Source organism: Parus major, chromosome 2 (genome assembly GCF_001522545.3).
Source record: "Parus major isolate Abel chromosome 2, Parus_major1.1, whole genome shotgun sequence".
Classification (NCBI taxonomy): domain Eukaryota; kingdom Metazoa; phylum Chordata; class Aves; order Passeriformes; family Paridae; genus Parus; species Parus major.
This window is the reverse complement of record NC_031769.1, coordinates 85,084,382-85,110,192: the sequence shown is the minus strand read 5'-3', so window position 1 is coordinate 85,110,192 and position 25,811 is coordinate 85,084,382. Positions and strand designations below refer to the sequence as shown.

Below are 25,811 nucleotides of genomic sequence, written 5' to 3'. Positions count from 1 at the left end.
ACAAAGCTTGTCTACATTGTAGACCAAAGGGGCAGTATGGAAAACTGAAGCAAGGATCTGCTGAAAACAATGGGACTCAAATTAATGCATTTTTGTATCAACCTGTGTGCTACCTGGCCAGATGTGAATAGCTTAATCCAGCCCTCTCTGTCACTATAAAGACCTGACTCTATAACATTCTGTAAGAAGAATATGTAATTTGGGATTGGGAAAGGAAATCTGAATTCAGTGTAGGGCTTTACTTGATAAAAAGTAAATAAATATATGTAATTGAGGAAAAAAAAGCTTCTTTCTCCATGGACATCATCCTTCCCCAGCAATCTGGACTTCATTTCTCAAAGTGCAAAGTACCTGGGCTCTGTTCTTTCTCTTGATTTCAAATATCTGAATGATCACATTAGGATTACTCGCAACTGTAGCTTCAAGCTGTGGACACAGTCCTCAGAGATCTTTTCTTTAGCACTGCACAAGTATATTAACATTGCAAAATTTCCTGGTTTCTTGAATTCTTCAAACTGAAATCCACCTTCAAATATACTTTAAATGAAATTACGGGTTCCTGGCAGCTAATGTAAAGGCCACCCAAAGGCGGGTGTGGTGGTACAAAGCACAGCTGTGGACACCACAACAGGTGGTTGGCAGATGGACAGCCCATGATGTCCACTGCCAATGATGGAAGTGGAAAGTGTGGGCTGTTCAGAGCACCTGGAGCCAGAGAAGGACACAATTCTAAGGAGATGATACATAGAAGTTAATGAAGGCTTGTCCTCCTTTGTCAGCCATTTTGTGTTGGACTTTGTATGGCAACACTGCCTACTGCACTGAGATCTAACTGGCTGTGAGTTGGGCTTGGCTGGAGGGGTACTTCTCTTCAACATTTTAAAGCTTAGCACTGCAGACTGCAGTGGTGGGTACATGGGCTGGCTCATGAAAAATTACTGGTTTTAGAGTGATCTGTCACCTTCATAATCCGAGTAAAATATGCATATAGGAAAAAGTAATATAGCATGGGGAAGAAATTATATTCTAGTAGGGATAAGTCAGGCCTTGCCTTCTAGCTAGAAGGATCTTTCGCCTTAAGCATTTCTTTTGCATGCATCTGTTGGCAAAATCCATTTTCATTCCAGAAAGCTTTTCTCATTTTGTTTTGTAGTCAGCAAGGTGAAGGTGGAAAGGGGGAAATCACAAAACACAGCGCCAAACCACTAAAAGGCGACTGTGAATTAATGTATGACCTCTGATAGCCACTGGTCGAGATTTGTAGTTGTGCAGATTACTCTTACTAGATGATACAGGCTTATTGGAAAAAAAATAAAAAAGAAATGAATATGACCATAATGAAAAAAACAGTGGAGCCACAGGCTTCTTTTACACTTCATAGAAGAAAAATGTTTTGATAAAAAAAATAATAAACAGAGCTCATCTTGGATCTTGGTAAGAATATCTGCAAAGTCAAACATGTAGTGGTAAAAATTACATCATCTGTAATCTTTATACCAACTGCTTTTCTTCAAACAACAGTAACACAAAAATGCTATTTTGGGCAGAACTAGTCGCTGTATTTGTTTTCCATTAGATATACAATCTACACTGACTCCAACAGCTAGCTGGGCATGAAATTTATTAAACCCTGTAACAGTTGCTTCAGCCCTAGTAACTCACTGCCTATTTTTGCTGCTCACAATATTTCTGTCAAGCTTCAGATAATACTCTGAGAAAACTGACAGGAATTAACACCATTGCTACTCAAACAAAACAGATAATCCATGATCACTGAGCACGCTCAGTCTCATGATACTTCCTGCATCTGTGCCCATTGCACTGGTTTCACAAATTTCAACATTCAGACATGACATAATACACCACCTTCTCCTTCTTCCCTGACCAGTCTGGCCTGTATCATACACAACATGGGACAAAATCTTTCTTACCTCTATTCCTTCCTTGTTTAAGGCATATTCATCAAAGTTCAAAATAGCAGTCTTGATGGTGCGGGGCGGGGGCAACACAGTCAAGCCAATATTAATGGCATTGCTTCGCTTCGAGTCTAGCACAATGATCTCCTGTCGCTTCCCATCTGCAGCAGTTTTCTTGGGAAAGAAGGGAACAAAGTCATTATTCCTCTGATCTGTTTTATAAAGGAAAAGTCACTCTTTTCACTAATGACTTCCTCACTCAGGAAAGCTGACACTGAATGTAAATATAATTTATTAGGAGGCATCGAAACAAGCTGAATTCTTCTACCACATCCTTATCCTATCAACATGAGCTGCCAGGATTCAGAGATCTGAACGCTGCTGTGCAAAGCTGGTCTCACACAGTCCTCAAAAGGGGAGTTTGGGACGTGAACCAGTCTGAAGAACACCAGAAACTGCGAGACCAGAGCTCTGCAGTGCAGTGGGACTGGCCAGCAAAGGACTGATGGGACAGCAGCTGGGCAGCCAAGGGGCTCCAGGGCCCAATTCCCTGTTGGATGCACCAATCTGGACCCTCTCTCTCTCATGTGTCTGGCTGGGAAACAGAGTACTTCCCACCCACCTGCCAGCACTCTCCTGTGTTATAAATCCACCTCAGACACTGGCAGAGGAGCCACAGGTACCTCTCTGGAGGCACTGGTACTGGTTTTCTGACCTCTGTCTGCCAGGGAAAAGTTATTCTACCTTTCTGTTCATCATACATCTGTCAAGACCTTCACAGATGCAGAAGAATTTCAACCCTCATGCTTTTTTCAAAGTTTAATTTGAGACAATCCATATCCTTGGATCTTACCTCCAGTACAAATAATAATAAAATCACAAAGAACTGGCAACATATATTTTAAATTCTGTTCTAGAATACACCAAGGAATTTCTTTCTATTTCTCCCCAACTTTATAGTGGCAAAATGTGAACCAACTATGCAAGGTGACTCGAAATCCACTTCTACTGCATAATGTAGTGTTGAACGTGGTCTTTGGTTTTACACCTCAGCATGTCTCTCTTTCTCTCTCTCATCATCCCATGCTAGAAGGTGTCTCTTTGGTAACTACCAATGCTGTGCTGGGTAGCTGAAAAGTGAGAGCACTCTGCTCATACTCAGGGTTTTTTCCTTCCCCTGCATATATGTGAGCACTTTAGCAAAGATAACATTTGTTTTCAATGTTTTTATACCATTTTGCCAGAACTTATCTCTTCTTAACAGCTTAAAACTATCCCCAAGGCCTTACTGAACTTTCCCTTCTTTGAGTAATAGACTCTTTTTCTTGGGGAGTTACCTGAAGGATGTGAGATGCAGCTTCTCATTTAATGCTGTAACTTTTACTTCCCGAGCCACTAATCACATTCTCAGGACCACAGTTAGTGGCCAAGACCACATTAAAACCATACAGGGTTCACCAGAGACTGCTTCCTCTTGAGTTTGTATTGCACTAAGCCTTTTTTAAACCACCACATTTTACCTTGTCCTTTGGAGCACAGAATTACACAGCTCCAAAGAATTTAATCAGAATGGAAAAGGCCAAGGGAAAGGAGTTAAATTTAGGCTTCCCACATGTGGTGTGGGTAAGTAAGCCTCAAATCTGCAGCTCTGTTTTCAGGCTCCCAAATCTGACAAGAGAGACATATTCATTTGGGGGACACAAGACTCTCACGGCCAGCATCATTGTGATCCCTACAGTGCACACACTCACTGAGTTATGAAAGACAGATGAGCTGCACAGGGCACGAGTGCATGGAGGTATTTTCCAGAGCTATAACTGCATATGGGATATAAAATGTTGAGGTGAGTAACCCTTTTCAAAAACTGGGGCTGAAGAGATTTTAAATCCATTCTTGGGACAATGTCTGAGTTCCAAAGAAATCCTTTCCAAATAAATAAAAGGATGAAGAAAAGAGAAAGATTTTACTACTATGAACTTTACTACCTCACTGCTAGGAAAAGAAGTGCTTTTTGTCTGCAATGAAATTTCACAGGTGGAAATGTCTGACTGTTAAAATGAGCTACAACTACTGATTTCAACTATAATATTTGGTGACTTCAGTCTATGCTTTATAAATTCATTAGCAGAAAGTGACTTAAAATGCTTGAGGGAACAGTGAACTAGTGCACTTGACTTTATATTTTAATGTGTCAGTATGAAGTGTAATCCCTGAACTTGTGAATATTACATATACTATATAGTATACAATTTGTAATTACATATATATACAAAGGTACCAGGTAGTATAATCTGTGGAAAACAAACACTTCTGCAATGTATAAACACTTAGAGTGAAGTGAGACCATTACAAGACCTAACTGGCCACATTCTCTTCCCTGTGTTGAAGACAGGGTAGTCCAGGTGGATCATTTAAAACCTATTACCCTACCACAGAAAGTGATTTGTAGTCTGATGAGAACATAATCTTAAACATGCTTCTTTGCTTTAATTAATATGGGAAATGGAAAAAATTAAGTAACTTTCCAAGTGGTCAAATAAATAAATAATTATATGATGAGCAACAGCTCAGAAAGATCTTTAAAGTTACAAAAGTCTGCATCAGTAGTGCAGAAAAATCTACCTTAATAGTGAGATGGCTTTTAATTTTTATTTTTATTTTTTTAAATTTCATTTTATTTCTAGCTCAATTAGCAAGGATTTAATATGAGAGATTTAAAATGGAATTGCTCAGCTGCCACTGAGGTATGTAATCTTTTTCAGAAATTCTGGTCAACATTTATGACTTGTCTTGGTATTTACTGAAATTGCAGCAAATCATTTCAAAAGGAATATGTGTCTAAGCATGTGAACATGAAAACAGATTCCTTCCTTTTTCTCTCCTACTAATTTTTATGTCTGTGGGCACATGATGGATCACTATATCCCACAGGCTATACATGAATCAGCAAAATAATACTTTCATGCAAAACCAATGGATGGCAAAAGGGCTGAACAACAGCATTTGATTCAGGAGTCTCTGCATGTTTTCACTTCTCTTCACAGAAAAGTAAACACTTTGAAGTACTTTGCCAAAATACCTGCTTTGTTTGGTGGAGTGAGAAGGAAGGAAATACTACATTGGTTTGGAGGGGATACCTGATCACTCTTTCTATTGGCAAATATAATGTAGGGTGCTCTATTCTAAAAATTATACCATCTGCAACTAAAGGTGCTCCACTAAACAATATCAATGTGCAAGTTTCTCAGTGTGGCATAAGTTTTCCTAAAATCAAGAATCTCCTCTCGCAGTCCCAGCCCCCAAAATCCCAATTCTATTTAAAATCTACAATTTTAAATCCACTTTATTTTATTGCAGTCTATTGTGTTTAATGAAAAACTTCTCATGAGCCAGGAAGTAGCTGTTTATAGCTGTGTGTTGTGGAAATCACAGTGAAGGATTAGAAACTGGAGTAAAATTGGTTACAGCTGTATGAGAGAGCATAAGCACAAGATAGAGCCAAGCCCCCACTTTGTACACCCTGACTTTGCTTTTCCTCTTATCCTTCTGGACTGTTCCTTTTCCCTGCACCTACTTCCATCTCTTGCTATGAAATCTAGAGATTTGACTTTTGATTTGTTGCTCTGCACTTTTTTTTCAGCTGAACCAACTGAGCTGTGAGTCAGACTTTACGATATTATAGAATAAACCTGTTGGATTGCAGCCATTGGACAGGAGAAACTAGACACAACAGGGAATGTGCTCTCTGGAAATAAACCAAGCAGTCTGGAAAAATCAAGAGCTATCCTAATTTGAGTGCAATCTTTGTACCAAACCTCAAGTCTTTTACGGATTCGGGGGTCTGCTTAATTATTCCCACTCTCACTTGATCTAAGGACCATCTCCTGCTCTGGAAGATTTGCTGGTATTCACAAAAAGAAGGCAGGAGTTTCAAATGCCTGCACAGAGTTCTACTACAGTACTCCTCGGTCCCCATTGTTTTCTCTGCAATGAGGCAATGAGACTTCTTTGTCTGTGTTATGGGACAGGGTGGAAAAAGAGCCAAAAGTACAATGTCTCATGCAGAGAGCAGTTATTAGTCGCCAAGGGGAAAGCACCTAAATCATTCCTCAAACTTGCACTAATTTCAAAGAAACCTGTTCACTCATCTTCCAGCCAGAAGCCAAAAGCTGTGCCAAATCATCAGGCAGGTTTGAGATGCAAGTGTGAGGGAGGGAGAATGGCCAAGGGTAGTTTGGGAACATGCACAATGATTGACTGGAAAAGTAAACAAGTCATACTTCCAACAACTTAAAATTTTATCAAAATTTCATGTGAGAATAAAAGATTAGGAATCAGCCAAAGTGCTCCATTACAATGCTGGCACTTAGCACAAAGCTAAACTTTGGAAATGGCAAATATGTTATCATTCCATGTTCAATTCAAGGAATTAAATATTTTATGGATCTAAAGAAATGCTCTCATTCCTTCCATCTATGAACCATCTGTGGCAGATTTGTATTTACGGGGAGAGAGATGAGGAGTAGCACGCCACGACGTCACCAGCATTCCTTCCTCAGCAGAAAAGGAATTAGAGAAAGAAATTAATCTCAGCATTGGCCAGATGAACAATCAGCTGAATGTGTTTTTAAAGGTGTTACACCATACGTTTCAGATTTGCACGCATCTGTGCCCCAAAAAAATTCAGCTAAAAGGAGTGATGGCAGGATCTACATGAGCCACTGCTGCTTGCTAGGTACTTGGGGACTTGATTATAGAAATTCCAATGTTTCCACCTTGTCAAGAGGATCAAGAATGACTATTAGAAAATTTTGACTTAATAAACTGGACAAGTGACACAGAGAACCTTTACTTTGAGACATCCAGGTTGCCCAAAGTAGGAGCAAACAATAATATCTATAATACAGAATAGATTTAACAACTCTCTCTAGCTAAAGAAAAGTATTCAAGGTGCTGTTTTTTATGTTAGTATAAGACATATGGGTATACAGAGAAAACACACAAGTGATTCATTTACTGTAACAGAGATGGACATTTTTTATTGTCATTTTAACTGAAAAAAACATTGTTTCCCTGATAGCAATTATACTGCTTAGAAGAAAAAGAGTTTATGTAGCCATGAAAAACAAATGTTCAGGCTAATAACTTTTTTTATGCTACTTCAAATTCCTTCTAAATGTAACTATAAAAAGCTTCCTTTTGTTGTTGATTGTAATGTTAAACAGCCATGTCACAAGCCTTTGTGAGTTTATTTTATAACAATACTAAGGAAGAGGGAATCCTAGCTACAGAGGTATTTACTGTGCCAGCTTCTATCCCAAAATTGTCACATTTCACAAATTAAAGATTTAAAATGGGCCTGTTCACCAGTATAAAACAAAAACCCAATACTCCTGCAGAGTTCAGCTGTAAACATGGTCCAGCTGATAATTCAGTCCTTCAGAACAAAGCACACGTGTTGACTCTTTGTAGCAGATTCAGTCTGGTATTCTTTCCACATAATGATTAGGAAAATATTACCAAGTGAAGAACTGTCAAATACACAGATATGAATCACCATGCTGTGACCTTTTTATGAATGCAACAGAAAATATTTCAGATTCCAGTATCTAGTTTGGCACTCTGCTACGGACAACCTAATGTAAAATTTGTCAGTATTTGCCACCTGGAGTGATATCCCACAACTGGCAAACCTGAGACAGGAGGGCAACTTGGCTCATACACCACCCTAGGCTCATCTCTAGTGTCAGACCATGGAATATCTTCCATCATAGGCCAAGCTACAAACACATCCAGTTATTTCCACAGGTTTGATATAAACAACATAAATCACCTAGGTCTAATTCAGAATGAATACCAATACAATAGCAGAAAAATAGCAAACTGAATACAAGCTGTACCTTAGTGACAGGCAGTTCCTTGGATTTAGACTCAAAGAGATGCTCCAGTTTGGAAGTGTCCACCTTAATGGGTTCCAGTTTCGACCACAGGAATTCTCTGCAGCGTTTGTTGTTTTTACACTGCCACTCAAATGGCCGTACCTCATTCCAAAATAGACGAATGGTTTTCTTCTTTTTTATAAATGCTGGCTGACCCCTAGAAACCTGGGGTGACCCTAAACCCTGAGGAGTGCTGAACAGTGGAGGAGGAGCCAATAAATTAGCAGAGGGTGGAGGTGGAGGCGGACATCCAAACAAGGGGGGAGGTGGTGGAGGAGGCAAACCCAGAAAAGAAGGTGGAGGTGGAGGAGGGGGAACAAGGGAGTCCCCAGGACTCATATCCATGTCCAACACATCTACATCATCCTCCTCCCCCAAGTCTGTAAAATCCATGTCTTTGATTTTAAGTTCTCGAGGATTAGCCATGAGCTGATCCCAGATGTAATCAGATTCCTTCTTTGTCTGCGCTGGTGTTTTCTCGGGGACCTGTTCACTGATTTCATCTTCAGGCACTGCTGTCCCCTTAGCCAGCTCACCACTGTTAAATTTTTCTGCAAAGGCTTTCACACTGCCTTGGTTGTCCAGATTTCCAATCTCCATCTTTTTGACACTTTCATCTTTGGACTGCTTTGTGGCCTGAAGAATAGAGATCCTGCTGGCTAGGCTAGTGAGAGACTCCTCGCTTTCCTCCGTCTCCTTCTTTTCCTCCTTCGCCTCCAGCTCCTTTTCCTCTTCATCTTTGGGCTTTTTGTTATGTGCATACAACATGTCCAGCATAAACCGCTTGTTATTGAGGATGTTGCTGCACTGCTCATTCACACCAGCATCCTGAATGGTCTGTGACCATGGACCTGTAATCACACACACAGAGATGGGAAGAGTCAAGGGAAGGAAGTTGGAGCACCAAGAACACTCTTCAACCCACCAAAAAGAACATTCCGTATATGCATGTACAACTAGTGTGAAACTGGGTAAGCAGTTATTGTGAAAATTTTGAAATAAGGTGCAGCGCTGATACATGGCCTGATCTTGATGTGTTGGGAGTATGTCTCAAAAAAGGAAGGGGAGTAGAGCATAATATGTAGCTTGGGAGGGACTATATAACTTCCAGGATTTGAATGCTCTGGTTTCTCCTGAAATCTGACAGGTTTCACTTTGTACTTGCTACCTCAGCTCATTTTATACACTGCATAAATTTTCACAACCTTTCATATTTCAGAATGGGGCTTACATATCATGACATTGACACAAAACAGGTTATCATCATACTGTTTATCTGGCCATGTACTGGTACAACCTCAGGAAAATTTTCATATGAAAGAGATCTTCCCTGCCTGATTTCAAGGTCAACATGTAGCTGTTTACTTCTCCTCCTCCTCCCACCCTGCTGGCTTGGGAGAGGCAGCTTTCAGACCCTCAGAACCCCCTGGCTGGCTACCTGGGTCATCTTCACAACACAGACTATTGGAATTCCAAAGTACGCTGCTTACCCAGGGTCCAACTCTCAGAGCAATTCAGTGAGTGTAAGCATAAGCAAGATTTTAATAACTGTTTATAATATGAGAACCTTTATAAATTAATTTTGAACATGCTTCTCATCAACCACTGTTAACCTCTCTATGTTAACTCCATATGTCAGTGTTAAAAGATTACTGGCCTTCCCACATCACATTCATTTAATATTTCACTGTAATGAAGCTTCATCTTTCTGACTACCGCTTTTCTCACCAATAATATGCAAAATACCATGTTTGAGACAGCACCATAAATAACAAATTATAGTGGTCAAATTATAAAAATATATGATGTAAGCGTCTCTGTGACTCCATTTCCCTGAATTTAATATTGCTAACCAATGTGGATAATGTGTCTAAAAATTATGGTGCTCTTTTTTCCAGTGGGCATCAGATAAAGTGATTAAACATGCAACAATGATAAGTATTCACACTTACTGTATTTCCTGTATGGAATTCCTTCTATTCCTCATAGTCCTTACACATTTTTTTTACTACATTTTTCATAACCTCTGTTTCTATTATTTCATCATTTTACTTTGATTGCTAGCCTGCTTTTTTTTTTTCAGGTCCTTGTGGTTAAAGATTTTCTTTTATACCTGTAAGCTTCCCTTTTTCTTACACTCCCATTTTATCTTGGTTTCTTCACTTCTGATCCCACCTTTTTCAATACCTTGGAGTTTTAGATATCTTTTACACTTCCTGAGTCAATGGAGTTGTTTTCTTACCACAACACCTAGTCCTGTGCTCTGAGAAGGTGTCCTCTTGGTGGGATCTACATCCAGGGCCCCACAACTCCTCGCCTCTCCTCCCTTAAAACACTGTGTTAAAATATAGGGCCTTGCAGCACAAAGTATATGGACAGCAGTGACTCCTGCCTCTATTTAGATCAATCTCTGAACCATGTCTTAAAATCAGTCCAGATGTTTAGCCCCAGACAAAAGAAAGACTTTTTTTTCAGAAATGGATGCAACCTACTTTCCTGCAGGTGGCTTGACTGCTTCCATTATCTGCTAATTTTTCCTCAGACTTGATCCATGGGATTGCTTTCTTACCAGTAATTGTCACCTAAGGCAGTCTCTTAGATTTCTTTCTGAGGTAGCTTCACTAGACAACATCACTAGAGAACTCCTTCCCCACATCATAGATTTTACCCAGCTGTGTCCTTACAGAGGATTTCCGTCTATTCCAAGCCTTTCCTTCGAAGACGTTCAAGATGGTTCCCAAGGTTTATCCCACAAACCCCACATGATCTATCCCCTCTCAGTTTCACCAGATGGGATCCTCCAGTGTTTAATCCATTTGCAAAACTACCCATCAGAATTCGCCAAGACACAATCTCTAATTTGCATTCCCCAATTCCACTCCCAACTGTCCAAGCTGATCAAAGATCATATCTATGAAGACTCTTGCTACCTTGATGGCGTCTTCTGCCTTCCTCTTCACTGTTAAAGCCTTGAAATACCACTGGAGAAACAAGACTTGTTGGAAGCCAAATTTGGCAGGATGGCTAATGAAGAAGCTTCCCCGAAGGGTTTTATTTCTTTGTCCTCAATGCACTTGGGCAGAACCAATGAGCCATCTCAAAAATGGCAAAATGCTTTTTGGGAATGTCAGAACTGCTGGAGAAAGTGCTCTTGTTTGCTTTCCAAAACACCTCACCTACTAGAGAGCAAACAATTCACTACACGAGTCTACATAGCGTTACCAAAAAAATCTTTGGTCTCCTGGAAGTGTAGGACAATTTTAAGATGTTGATTGTAATAGGAGAACATTTCTTAGCTTTTAACAAAAATACATAGGGACTGTAAATAAGAGGGTAACAGGTTGGTAACAGACAAGGAGAAAAAAAACTTTCACAATTGTTCTTCTTCATTTGCACTTGGACTATATTTGACTATGCCACAGTGTAGCAACATCCTTCATCTGTGACCCCTCCCCAGCCTTAGGAAAGGATGTATAGATACATCCATCTATATTCTTTATGAGTACAATAGCATTCTAAGTCACCCAATCTTGGTGCTGAGTGAAAAGAAATTATCTCTAAAATTTAGGATGTAATTCGTCTAATGCTTCCCAGAAAAAAAAGCAATAGATTTAAACTTGAACAGTTCAATCTGACAGTTTATGTCTGTGAGGTAATCATTGGGATTCAGAGCTATCCCTCTTCTTTCAGGACAGAGCAGGACTATTTCACATTGTGAAGCGCATCTCATTTCCTTATTTAGAATTTAGAAAATATAGGACAATGCATTCCATGGTTCAGACCAAAGAAAACTTGGGAATCAAATGTCCTAATTACATTACATTCCTTTACCCCTCTATAAAAAAGGAAAATGAATAATCAACAAAGTCAAAATCTGTCTTTTATTCCCTCCCTGCCTGGGCTGAAAGACGAACTCTGGTTATCATTATCTCTCTGTGCAGAAACTTGATACTTAAGGTGTTTCCCAGGCTGGGCCTTTCCAGGCTGGTACCTGGTGGCATATTTGACTAGAATTCCCCCATGAAACCGGTCTTTTCCAGACAAGGTATGGAAATGAGCTAAAGATGGCCACAGCCCAGACCTATGTTCAGCAGCTCCTGTGTATCTCTCTCTGCTGTCTGAAGCCTGACCAAGTCTTTCCTTTTCCACTAAAATGATGAGAAAAGGTGTCTGGAACTTCATGATGAATCATGTCAGCACAGGCCCTTGTCTCACTGACTTATGTACAGAAAACCCAAATAAATTCTCCACGAGCTAGAGATGAAAGTCTGTGCAATGTGGTAATTCAGCAGTTAATGTATTAATCTTAAGGGAAGAAAATTATCACAAATCAAATTAAACTTCATTTCCATCAAGGCCCTACTATCCCTCAAATATAGTAGTCCAAAAAAAGCCTGGATGTCCAAGCAGAGAGTATACAAGACTTGGTCATGGTGAAGAAAGTCTTAGATAGGTGCAAAGGGTTTGTTAGATAATTAACACAATACCAGAGCTGGTAATTTAACATTTTTTTTCACCAGAAACCCTTCATTATTGAAAAAGCTTCACTTTACCAGTTTCATTGTCACTGGTTAACTTGTCCTCTCTCTCTTCCCTCTCTAAAGTGCTGCTTGCTGAGGATATACTGGATGCAGAACAGTTGTCTTTTTCATTCACTTCCTCATTCTGCCTCTCCTTTTCACTGAGTATTGCACTTTCTTCTGGCTCTCTCTCTGGTCCTTGCTCCACCTCACTCTCTGGTCCCACCTCTGTAGCCTCTATTTCCTTGGGTGTCTCCGTTCCCTGCTTGGCCTCAGCCTCAGCCTCCTGCTCTGGTTCTGGTTCTGTCTCTGTCTCTGGTTCGGGTTCACTGGCACTCACTGGTGGAGAGAACAATGGGAGAAAGAGATTCACTTAACAACAGAGCCGTCTCAGGTTCACCCTTCTAAACGAGAGCGACGTGAGAGTTGTACGAGTGCCTTATGGAAAGAAAATAAAACGCAAGTCCATGGCATGCTTAGGAACATTAGGAGCAACAGACTGATGGATGTTGTGCGATGACAGCATTGCACGTGAGAGCGGCCTGGCAAGCCCCCTCACTCGCTGTCTGGAGCCAGCCCACTATTTTTATACATACTTCCACAGCTGCAGTGTTGGACTCGCACAAGGATTTGAACGAACCAGCAGAAAATGGGCATCTCACCTGAGCATTGACAACTTAGTGCCTAGACAGAGCCAGGAAAGAAGAGATTTTAAAAAACAAAAACAAAAACGAGGGTGCTGTGGCATTTGGTTGAATTTTCTTTGGGGTCTGGAAGAGTTCTTTTTTCACCTGATGAGGAACACTTCAACAAAAAAAATACAAATATTAGTTTTAATAACACACTTGAATGGCACAGTCTGGAAATGGCACTGTCACACATTTGGCTGACAAAAAACATATGTTGTTTCATGCACATTTACTTCAGAATAGCCACATCAAAACTGAGCAAAATCTCCAACTGCTTGGCACATGGCACATATTTAGTTTCCAGTTGGTTGGCATATGATGAGCTTTTTTATCAGCTGGCATACAGCAAACACTGTTGATAGTACGCTTGGTTTCTTCTCTGCTTTCCCAGTAAAAATAATTCATTCACCTTTATTGTTTTTAGCAGTAACAGCAGATTTTCACATGCAAATATTGCCTGCATGCTGCAAAGAAACTGAAGAGCATCCACACATATTCACATCAAGCAGCTCACACTCTGAAACCTGAAATGGCCATGCAAAGAGTGGCAAAAATGGACATGCACATTAGCTCTGCATACGCCCCAAATTCCCTCTGTGTTAGATCTTGTGTTGGGTGGCTGAACTATAATGACCAAGTCATACTTGTTTTGTCCTCTGTTAACCATTTCTCATTACAATATTGCAAAAGAGTCTTCTGGACTTATCATTGTTTTTGAAATACAATGAGAATATCCTCAGGTACTACATGAACCTTTGAAGGAAACAAAAAATCACACTGAAATACTGGAATGTAATCCAAATATTTCAGTCCTCAAGTGAGCAGGCAAGTAGATTTATCCTGAGTAAATATAAGCCAAAATAAAGGAGATCACATTCTTCTCCAATGAGAGCACCTAAAAATCTAATACTAGATATGCAAGCACCTCTGCTCATGCCTCATTTCTCTAAATGTACCTTACCTATGGCTGTATCCTGCACACTGACTAGGAGAGACTCAAAATTACAGAGGGCTGTCAAGAAGTTGGCAGACACTGCAAATCCCAGTGATGTGTTTCTCACTACAGCTGTCAGTGTGTAAGTATAAAATGAGAACATTTTAAAGTCAAGCCAACATTTGAATATGACTGAGATGGAAGCTTAGGAATTCTTCAGGAGTTCCTGGAACTAATGTAGTACTTCAACAAGAAAGATTCCCAGCTTGCCATGGTTCAATAGTCCATGTATACAAATGTCACCAATTCATCCATGAATAGTCATAATTTCCTATGAATTCTAGATATTTCTCTCTCAAAAAAAAGAAAAAAAAAAATCAAATGTCATGCAATAACTAAAAAGGTGAACTGCAACAGCTTAGATGGAGAGAGAAGCTGATTAAAACATGGCCAGGACTCTTAACGCTTATTGCAACTTTGTCATCATAAAGCTACACTGAAGATTCAAAAGAATAAAGTCAGGGAAGATGTAAGAAATGCTTGAGAAAATTTGAATGCTCAAAAGAATTCCAGATACTCTTCTAACAAGAAGTATTCCACACATACGAGAAATATGCAGCAACTTAGCAATATGTAATACATAAAAAAGAGTAAAGAGCAGTATACTGACATAAGCTGCTTTTTTGAGTTCAAGGAATAAAAAAATCGAAGTACTAGAAGGAAACAAGGATATGTTGACACTCATTTTGACAGTCTCTTTCTCTCTCTTTAGCAATAATACCAGACAATCCACCTGTAACCCAAATCACTTGAAAATGGTGAGCTAAGTCCAGCAGCACTTCCCTTAAGAAGCAGTACAAAAATCAAATCTGCCAGGAAACACCTTCAAGAGAAAAAAGCCAGCAAGCTAGACCTGTGTCCATCACTTGCATTTCCACCATGTAATTCACTGCAGTGATATTAGTGAGGACTTCTGAAGATGTTAAAAACCACAATTCTCAGTTAATGTTTGGTAGTGGCCTATTTGAAATGAGCTCAGACTTTCAGTCCCACATTTACTGGGTCGATTTTCATACCAGACAAAACACTACTCTAAGTGGCAACCTTACAGATGGCAAGAGAAATAAATAACAGACCAGTATCTGTCCCCTATCTTCAGACTTCTGCTGGTGGAGAGTGCAAAGGTTCAGGAAAGCAAGCCTGGTAAAATCAAAAAGCATCAACAGCAAAGAAGGTGTGCTTGAGATGTTAAGAAGCATGATACCTATATAAGCTGATCCCTTCTGAAAAGCAAGCCTAAGAACTTATAATGCAGTAGAGGGATATGGACATTTCCTTTAATACTCAACTATAAATCAGCTTTGAAGCAGACACAAGATGTTGTATCCTGCTGATAAGAACTCAACCCTCCAGTCCTATAAGCCCTCAGAGAGAAGGAATATCCCTCTGGGCTGACATCTAATCCCCTGTCAGGTTAATTGATTAGCCAACCACATCCTCATCTATTTTCTCTGCTTTCCTCTTGGAGGTGTGAGATACATATGCTGAGTGTCTCTTGTGGATGCATACAGTAAGTCTGAAAAGGTCTATGTCTGCCCAAGATCTCTTGGTTCAATTTTTCAGGCATCACCTAAACTCATGGCTGTTATCTCCCTTCAGATACTCCAGCATAGGATTCTGCTTCCTCTGAATTCTGCAGGGATTCCTTATCTCTCCCCATTCCCACTCCAATCTTTTCCTCCTATTCCTTGTGTTGGTAACGACAGGTGCAGACTGAACTGGCTCTTTCTTCGTGCAGCCAGAAACAATCCTTTTTTGTCTTCCCACCCCAGTTCCTCCTCTGACTTTCTACATCATGGTTCCTTTGGCTCTGCAATGGCCTCACTGCATACTCATGCTCTGGTGCTTTCCCATCTGCTGAGATGCTCATATTGGTCATGCTTTGGGCAACATTTGAACCCTGCTCAACTATGACTATGTTCAGAAGGTCTCCTGCTGTCCAGTGTACGCTTGGGTTGGCCTGTTTACTTTCTCAAGTACTAAAAAAGCTGCTTCTTTCAGAGAAGGGTTCACCTGAAATACCTTTGTAGATTGACTTCAGAGATGTCTCAGTTATTGTTGCTCCTCCTTTACTGCATACTTGCACTTCACAAAATATTCAATGAAATTACAAAAGTGTAAGTAGCTGCTCTGAAAAAAAAATTAAGTTCCTTTTTGCAGTTACAGGACTACCTTAATTTCCTCTGAATGCCATAACACAAGTTTTACAAGAGTAAGTCCTGCAAGACTTGATTACTTCAGTGGAATCAATTGTTTTATAAGAGAAAACAGCTCAGTAAGTCCAGGTTTGTGTCATGGTACTGACACGTTTCACACTGTGAGACAAAGTTCCACAGACAGAATCTGTTTCCTTCTTAATACCAGTAGATATTGGATGGCCAACAAAAGGAACAAAATAAATCTGACTTATTGTTTTTCTAGTAGGTGAACACTCTTTGCCTTTGACCTCAGGTTCTGAATTCTGCAGATTAATCTCACACATCTGTTAACACCATTCTTGCAGAGTCTTTAGAGCATCCTATGCACAGAACCAAGTAACTGTTTTCCTTCTGCAGTTTCATTCCTGCTTGGGAAGATGGTGAGCCCCATGTTAAAAACAACAGCTTGGGGTGCAAGTAATCTGAGTTCTGCCCATGGCTCTGTTTCAGCTTTTCTTTCAACCGGCTTGAGTGAGTTAATACTTCATTTTCTCTACCTATTAAGTGGGATTCGTAACCTGTCCTAAAAACAGTAAAAATGATATTTTAATTCAGTATGGAGCATAAGGAAGTCAAGTAATAGTATAGAGAGCATGGCACAGTGTCTACATTAAGCCTGTACCCCACTGGCAGATGGCCAATAACACAGGCACTTCCAGATGGTGAGTCCTGCCCACATGCTCATGACTTCCTATGACCTTTCCAATACTTTCAGTAGGTCTGAAAAAGCAGTCATTCCCCATGCCAAGATCCTGCTGAAGTATGCAGATTTCAGGTTCTATCCTGGACATCTGCCTGCAGCTGCCCTTGGCTGGAAGGCTACTCTTCCCCATTGATATATTCTCTCCTTGTGGTCCATTTTCCAGGCTTCCAGATACTGCCCTCCAATGCCTACTATATTGCCAGGAGTTTATTAGTAGAGGTGTCCTGTCTATCCACATGTTGATAGCTTTGCCATATTCTGGCTGTCTGAAGCTGCCCTGTACACCTGCTCTAAATGTATTCTCCAAATGGTTTGTGCTGCTCCATTTCATGCTGCAATTTTTTTTTAATGCTTCCAGGAGAAATATGCTAAAATAATCATCATAAGAGATACTTTCTACCTACCCAGCTCTGAAATCCTGATGGTGGAAAAATCCAGCTTATTTGCTCTAAAAGCAATATAGCACTAAATAAAATGGGTCTTCGGATGTTTCTGACTATCAGTATTGGAGGAGAGTATCTGTGGTTTCTAAGTTCAAATGATTCCACTGAGACTCTTAAGGTTCCAAATAAGAAAACTGGGGAATATAATTGGGAAAATATATAAAACTAAATAAAATAAACTTCACCTGCTTAGTGCGGTGAGGACAAACATATGCAGCATTCAGTATTTATAACATTTTTCTTAAATTGCCTTGCTTTATAGCATGCTACCAGCCATAACACTCCATAAAACCAAGCAGTGCAAGTTACAAATGCATTAATCACCAATAGCATGTAGCAGGAAATCAAATAAAATAAAAATGAGTGATGGTGATAATTTGCCCTTGACATGCATTCTAGCTCCCAATGTTAATGCAACATCATGTGGTGCAAATATAAATCTGTATGGCATGTGTTGTTTTGAGGACTGAAGGAGAGGTACATGATGCAAGTGGCAGAATGACATACAAACACACACAAAAAGCATTGCTCTGTACACCAATAAATTATATGAAGGCAAACCAACCGTGCAAACACTAGTTATACTTTCCTTTTTACTAATTGTCTGTGGTCTTTTTTAAGTCCTTTATGACTTGTGCTACAATTTTAAGAGTTTTTCTTGGTATTAAAAATAATCAACACACTCCCCCTGCCTTCAATTCAAGAGCTTTTCAGTTTGTCACATTCAGCCTGTGGTCTACTGGAAAGTTATTATAATCTTGGCATTCATCTGTTGCATTTCTCTCAGAGAATCCACATATGCAAAATCTGTTGGCAGGAATACTGTTTGTCTAGTATTCAGTAACTCCTCATATATAAGGAACATGACACTAAAACTAAGACCCTCTATATGCTCTATTTTCTAATTATTCCATCTGAAGAGCAACAGACAATGATAATATAAATCTCAGCAACAATTAGCAGTGTACCCTATTATTCAACTAATTACCTGATATCCAAATCAATTCAAAAAATAGGGAATTTAGGAAGAGGGGATGGAAAAAGGTAGGACCCTTTACTCTGGGGTCATATACATCATGAATTGTACAAAGATGTATACTCATGCATTAAAAATCATCACTATCCCAAGAGAAACTGTTTCCCAGAATTGTTTCCCCTGCCCTCCTTTTCACTTACCTTCTGAGGGCTGAGGAGTTCTACACGGGGTGGAAGGGGTCTTCAGCTCTTCCTGAGACTGTATGGATGCTGGGCTGACGCACTTGGGTACAGGTGAGGATGGACCTGAAGGAGATCTCAGGTTCAAGGACAGCTCACTTCTGCCTCGGCTGACACTCCGACTCTTTAGCTCCTTCTCATACTCCTCTGCTGCCAACTTCTCCAAGTATTTGTATCTGAAAGTTGAATTCCAGAGGGTTTCCGTAAAGAAAAAGAAGCATGTGGCTGATGCTTGTTTATGGATGAAACACCTGTAGAGAATGAGCTGACTTCCTGACACAAGGGATACAGTACTGAACTCCCTGCTTGCTCAATCTGCCAAAAAGTGCACACTAAAGCAGACTATTGCCCTGAAAAATGTTAAATTGCTCATTACAATACAAAAGCAAAAAACCAGCAGAGTTAAAGAACCATTAGCTATAGTATTTTGTCTGCACAGTCCTTCTCCTTATTGGAAGCATTTGTACGTCCTCCTTTTCACCCTCCTCCTCCTCCTCCTCCTCCTCTCAGCCCTCCCTCTCCCAAAACTAAAATGGGAGGGGAAAAAAAAAGAAAAAAAAGAAGAAAAAAACCCCTCCAAACCCAGAACCCCTTAATACTGGTGCAAATTGCCAAAATCTGAGCCTTGATGTAAGGAGAGGAAAATGCAGCAGAGAAAAACAGATCTTCCTGAAAATAATACCAGTAATAAATGATTTGATTGACTATCTAAAGATTCTGAACCTGCTTCTATTTGCTCTGAGAGCAATGCACTGGAATTCACTTTGTTCTCTCCAGCCTACAATGGAAAGTTTCTTTTTTTTTATTCTGAAAAATTTCTCTGCCGGACTCAGACATCCAATAGCTTGTACCTGACGTCACATGTAGTTTATTCATCAAAGTCACTTTAAAAGAACAAAGATACATCTGTTTTGCATTTTAGGCAGGCAGAACTCACTAACTGTTTATTAAGACCAGCTACCAATCATATTCTTCATAGTATGCTTTATACATTGCGACCAAAATAACTTTTAAATATGTGCCTGTTCCAGATGTCTGCTAATTTTATCCACCATTATTTGCTAAGGAATAAATTCATGAATACAGCTGTATCTGGCTTTAGACTGTTTGCCTTAAGTGAGCTGTTAAACAGGTTTATCAAGACTACTGCTTATGTCCCTGAAACACTCTGGTCATCCCCTATAACACACTGTTGTAAACACTTCATAACAGTGAACACCTCTCCTCCCCTCTTATGCATCTCTGACAGCTCAAATTAATGTAAGAGGGTACATTAAAAGCAGGCAGGGTAAAGAAGTCAGCCATATGTGGTAACAAACATGCTTAGTACATATGGTAGCCACACACACATGCACATTTGCAAACATTCATATACAGCACAGAAATGCGTCTTTGAAGAGCAGTCCTTGTGTTTTCAGAGGTAATTTGCCTTATTGCAAACAGCAGTAATGAAGAACAAACTCTTTTTTTTTTTTTTATTTTTTTTTTTTATTCCTCCAGAGGTATGCACAGGCTTTGAACAAATTCTGCAAGAAAAAGAACCCCTACAGACTCTGGATGAAAATATAACAAGCTACATACTTGCATGGTTATAAAATAGGAACTGTTTACAGTTCTAACATGAAGCCAATTCTCGAGACTGAACCTTGCCTTTTCAATAGAGGGGAAAGCCTTTCTCTGGCATCAGTGTGATATTTTGCTGCAGTCCATAATGCCACTCTTTCTTTGAATATTGGTCACTTATGTACGGTGCCTTGCACCTCCTCACAACCAGAGCAGATGGGACTCTAGACTCATAAAGAGACACTCAAATTGATCACTTGGCACAAACAGGTACAGCCCAGCTGGCTGCTGCCAAGGGGGTTTTGCAGTTTGCCAACAGACTACAACAGAGATCTGGATGGACCCTTCTATAATGCGGGGAGCCACTATGTTTTATTGTCCTCACTTCTTTTCCATGTGCTTTAACATTTTCTGTAGCTCTGTGCTTCACCACCAACCAGCAAAGCAGAGACTATCATCCAGAGACAACTTCCCAAAATGTATCTGACTACTATACTGAAATATAAAAGGGAACCAGAACAGCAACTCCAGTGGCAGCACATAAGCAGAATGAGTTATCAAATGGGAAGCTTAATAAATAGGTACAACTGAGAAATAAAAAAAAAAAAAAATCAAGAACCAGTTATTAATGCTTCACACTTGATAAATTACATTATTTAGGTTGCTTTTGTTTCTGAAAAATATCTTAATAATGAATGAATGCCAACAGCAGATACACAAGGTCATACAGGCCAAAATTTGAAGGATTTGAAAGAATGAGCTACCATACCTCCACTACAGGATTGACAAATTTCCCCTGAATATGCTGCCATATTCTTTTAAATCATGCAAACATCATCTCAGCTATGCTGACTCTTCTCTGTAGATAATGAGCCAAAAGTCTGTGGCTATCCATTTGGCATTCCTCATGAACATAACATTGTATTTATCATCTTCAAGAAGATGAAATTATCATTTTGAGTTCTCTAGGTATCTGAGAAATGCCCTAAGGGCAACCCAAAATGTTAATATACCAACAGAGTCATAGGAGTGAAGAGCATTTAAACTGTACCTCACACCACAGAGGGTTTGGAAGGTCACCTTTCTTGAGATAAAAAACCACTGGAAAACACCCAACCAAGCAAAAGGAAAAGGCCTCAAATCACTGAACACCAAGAACTGATATGGAGGAAACATACAAATCAGTATTTAACTAGGATTTTAGGCATCTTGACTATAGGATTTTCTTTCAGTCTATGCACTCGCCTAAAACAAGTTAATACACAACTTCCTATAGGAAAAGGTGCAAAAGTGTTTGTAAAAAAGTAGTTACAGAATGCCAATGTAATGGACTACTGTGCAGAATTTTTCTCCAATATATATGTGCTGTCAAAGCAAACATGTCTTTCCTCTTTATGAGTAAGAGCTGATAGTTTGATATCTCAGTTAAAAAGAGCCCTAAGGATAACAAAACTTTACTAATGAACGGTGAAATAGTCTCAGATTTTCCCAGCAGTGATGGTGAACACTTCCCCAAAAATACTCCAGTAAGCATTTTCCCTCACAATTTAAAGTTCTGGAGAACTCCTAATTTGTTTCAAAACTTGCAGATGAGCATGCTCATTGAAAAAAAGGTATTATGCAACTCAAATCAGTGTATGATGTTTATGTGCTCAGATGCATTTAATTTCAGAAAATGCTTTAAATTATTTGTAATTGTTTTGACTGGAAGCACAATGGAAAGCCCATCCACCTTTTCTTATGCTTAGAGATGTTAAAATAATTTTTTAATATCAGTCTGAACAGATAAAATTTCAGTCTGCAGAAACAAACTGTCTCCTGTACAATGATTCTGTGAAAAAAACCCCAAAACACAGAAGCAACCAAAAAAAACCCCAAGTAAAAACACAGCAATTCAATGATTTCTGAGATGGCTGCTCTCTTATTTTGATAATGTAATTCCAATTCTTAACAATCCAAAAGTATCTCCAGAGGACCATAAAAACAGAACTGAAGCACTCTGTATTTTTCTTCCATTGTACAGTAACTTGCATATTTTCTAGGTAAAAACAAGCACACCCTCCAGGATGCAATTACTAGCAGAGGTTGAGATGAAGCTACTGAAAAGCAAAAGTCCTTAGTTGAGTATTCCTTGAAAAATATGCTTTTATAAGCACATACCTCCCAGCCTAGCCCAGAGTTTCTAAACTTGTTCATTGAATTAAAATAAAAAAAAGGAGAAATAAAACCCAAACCCTTTAACTATGCTATTTAAATAAAACTAGAACAATGCCCCAATGATAAACACACTGCTAAACTTTGTAATTTACTTGCTGATGTTTAAAGAGATTGGCAAAGAAAACTTGGCTCTGAAAGATAAAAATATGCTGAGAGTGGGTCAGAATCATTTCCATCAGCCGGTCACTGCAGTTTTGCAATGCTTGTGACCCCAATTTCCTTTATCCTCAGTTGCCTTTTCTGACCCTTCAGAAAGCTTGGAACCCACTGGGTGAAAAAGACAGGCTTATTCAGTTTATAACTACTAAATTTGGTCAGATTTCTGAGGCAAATAGGGTAAGGTTATTTCCCACACAAATAGATAAAAGATCATCAATCATTCTTAAGCATTCTCATTGCACTTCATTTATTGCTGTGCTTACAGCTGGACTTCATTCTGCTCTTTAACAATTTTCTTATAGAAGTCTTTTGGAATAAAAGCGTTTTGTGCAAGCAGAGTTAAAAATGTAAACATACAACAGTGCCACAGTAAAGAATATAGGAAGTGCAAACAACCAGAGGGAAGGATAGGGAAGGATGGATGACATGACATGACATACAAACCTCTCTTCTCTTGCTTGTCTTAATTCTTCTCTTTTGTCTAAATAATCACGGCTAGAAAGAGAATTACAGTAAATTGCAGCAGAAACCAGAAGAAAAAAATGAGTAATAGAAGCATAGGTACAGTAGGAGAAACCAAGAGTGGTACACACAAACTGATTGCAGACAATGAAGGCTGTTGTCAAAAAAACTGTTTGCTTTTGCAAAAATTGCTGAAAAGTGTATACTTATCCATGCATGCACCACCAAATACATAGTTTAGAAGGTCATTTAAAGTAATAAAAAATCTTGCAGAAAGTGAAAAACTTTTTCATAGCTTTTTGAAGCATGCTATGAAACCTGGTACCTGAAATGAGATCCAATGAGCTGCAGTTATCCATAGAGAGCAGGCACATGAGTGGCTATTAAACCATCCCTCATTTGCTCTGCCTCAGAATGCCCCATTCTGCATTCTGTGACTGCAGCCTCTGGCAGCACAGACCGAGGCAGTGTACAAACCCATTGGCCTTCTTTCCAAGGAACCTTTCCTTAGTGAGTTTTAGTTGCCATGGCTGGAAACAGGACAGCGGACGGGCTTTACTGAGAAGGACAATTCTGCCTTCCAAGAGGATGTGTGCAGCATCACTGGACAGATAACAACCTTACACTTCTTTATTTTTCACCCTGAGTTTTAGATACAAAAACTCCTTTTATGTCAGCTGCCATTCCCACAGCTCCTCAAATGACCCATATATTTAACTTTTGCCGATTCAAGTTTGCTGGATGCTTGAATGCTGTGATTTTGGACAGGCCTGCCACATCCACAGATATGGATGCAAATTAAACTTGGAGCACAGCAGAACCCAGTGGATGTCCACCCTGTCTCAGTATCATAGCAAGATGGTTCCTTAAAATACATTTTTAATATTCAGTTAAATTTGGTAGACAAAACTAATGAGACCTTCACCTTATCTGCTATTCTTTCACAGTGAGTATCAGAAAGATTTTCAGAACTACTCCTTTTATTAATAACCTTTTTTTTCCCCCTCTTTATATTGTGTCAATAAATGAATTACTTATCATCTATTATATCAATAGCTATCAAACATATGCTTGCAAGTGCTCTTCAAAAGTCCTTTAACAGGGAACACACATTAGTGTTTCAGGCCATCTCCACAGGCTTTGAATTCTGAACTGGTTATAGTTTTAGAATATTTTAAAGGTATCCTAGGAAATCTTCAGCAGGCAAATTTTAACATTACTCTTCCCCCTCTGACAACTTTCACTCTTCCCTACAGCTGAAAAAAAACCCACTTTATTTTAGGACACATTGTTCTACATATGCAATGGGTATGACAGTCCTTCTACTGAGAAAAATGTTCATTCTGCACAGCATTCCTTTAGTTAGAAATAACTTATGAAGCTTTGTAGCTCCTCTCCTAATCCTCCAGCTCTCCTGTTCTCCAGCTCTTTCACAACTAGTGATGCTCTCCTTTAAATTATCCTCAATTTGTCAACAATGGTGCCAGAACCTAGTGCAATGTTCTTGAGGCAGAGTTGGAAAGAATGAGATTACAAATGAGTCATGATGGTAAATCCAGTACAGCTCACGAGTTTAAAGACTGAATTGCAAGTGCTATTTTTAATCAAAAATACATCTTCAGAGACTGGGTTTCTAGCCAGACTGATGATATGATAATGAAATCCCAGGAACTCTTATGAAACTGTCCGTGACTGCTTGCTGTGACTTTGTTTTCCTCCTGCCAGACTGTTTAATCAACTGTGGGATGCTGTCTGTTTGTGAAGTCTGGTGGCTTTGGAGACCCTCTCCTCAAACAAAAGTTATAACTTTTGGGTGATCACAAAACTCAAATCCAAAAGATGAAAACACTGGGAATTGAAAAATAATCTCAAATATGTAGCACAATTAAGACATTTAGTTTATCAATTTCTGATTCTGAAACAAAGGGATGAAAATATATATTTTGGAATTTTTTTCTGACTTCAAGAAACCTCTTTTAGTGACAGAACAACTACTGTAGCCAACCTCTACTGAAATGTGCAGATCTGTTATTCAAACAGATCAATCTGCCAAATGCCCTGTTGGCTTTTTCAGTCTGGGAGTTTCCTTTCTGAAAGATCATGTTGGCTGTCCATGGCAGCCTGCTGCAGCCTGATGATACCACTTAGAGGGAGAGTTTTTGGAAGAGGCTGGAAGACTGCAACCTTATTGTTTCTGTTTCAGAAGAACTTGGGCAGCTGTTGGCTGCCAAAGATCCTATTATGGTGCTCTTCTACCTTCCCTCTGCCTCTCATTTCCTTCCAAACTAGCTATCTTCTGGAGCCAGGAGAATATCAATCAACCACTCCTAAGTTACTGCTCTTTCCAAATTCACAGAATCACAGCCTGTTTCCACTTCTTACTAAAGGGATGATTACAGTTAAAACAATCCTGCACACTAATAAACAAGCTAACATGAAACCCTGTGCCATCTTTTCCATGACTACCAATTCTAAGGCTACAAACATTTATATTACCGCTCTTTAAATTATTACATTATATCTTCTAACTACTAAAAATAGGTTTGATTTTCACTTCCGTCTATGAGGAAACAAATTGATTTCTTAATGTACACTCTTCAGACTGAAGGCAAACAATTTCAGATATAGATTCTGCATCTATCCTTGGCCCACTGCAGTCTTTGTTAATGTCCCTGCTGGGATTTCTAGGCATGGACTGAAGAGGCTGAGGGGGGCTTGTCTCTTACTATCTTCAGGCAGCACACCCTGGGATCCCACATCACACAACATTTTCTCAGATGTGAAAATGCAAAG

The 25,811-nt window shown here is 39.4% G+C and overlaps 1 protein-coding gene across 5 annotated transcripts in view; it reads right to left on the bottom strand.

Moving 5' to 3' along the window:
• The window catches only part of FHOD3 (formin homology 2 domain containing 3), a 373,706-nt gene that overhangs the window by 54,515 nt on the left and 293,380 nt on the right, over nt 1–25,811 (bottom strand). For 4 of the 5 annotated variants that reach the window (XM_033512167.1, XM_033512166.1, XM_033512168.1 and 1 more), the window contains 4 exons: nt 18,579–18,793; nt 12,409–12,714; nt 7,817–8,706; nt 1,932–2,090 (listed from right to left, as the gene is read on the bottom strand). In XM_033512167.1, the coding sequence (XP_033368058.1) occupies nt 1,932–2,090; nt 7,817–8,706; nt 12,409–12,714; nt 18,579–18,793 (1,570 nt within the window). Of the gene's footprint in view, nt 1–1,931; nt 2,091–7,816; nt 8,707–12,408; nt 12,715–18,578; nt 18,794–23,000; nt 23,052–25,811 lie in introns of all 5 variants that reach the window. The other variant, XM_015619233.3, reaches the window with a different exon arrangement.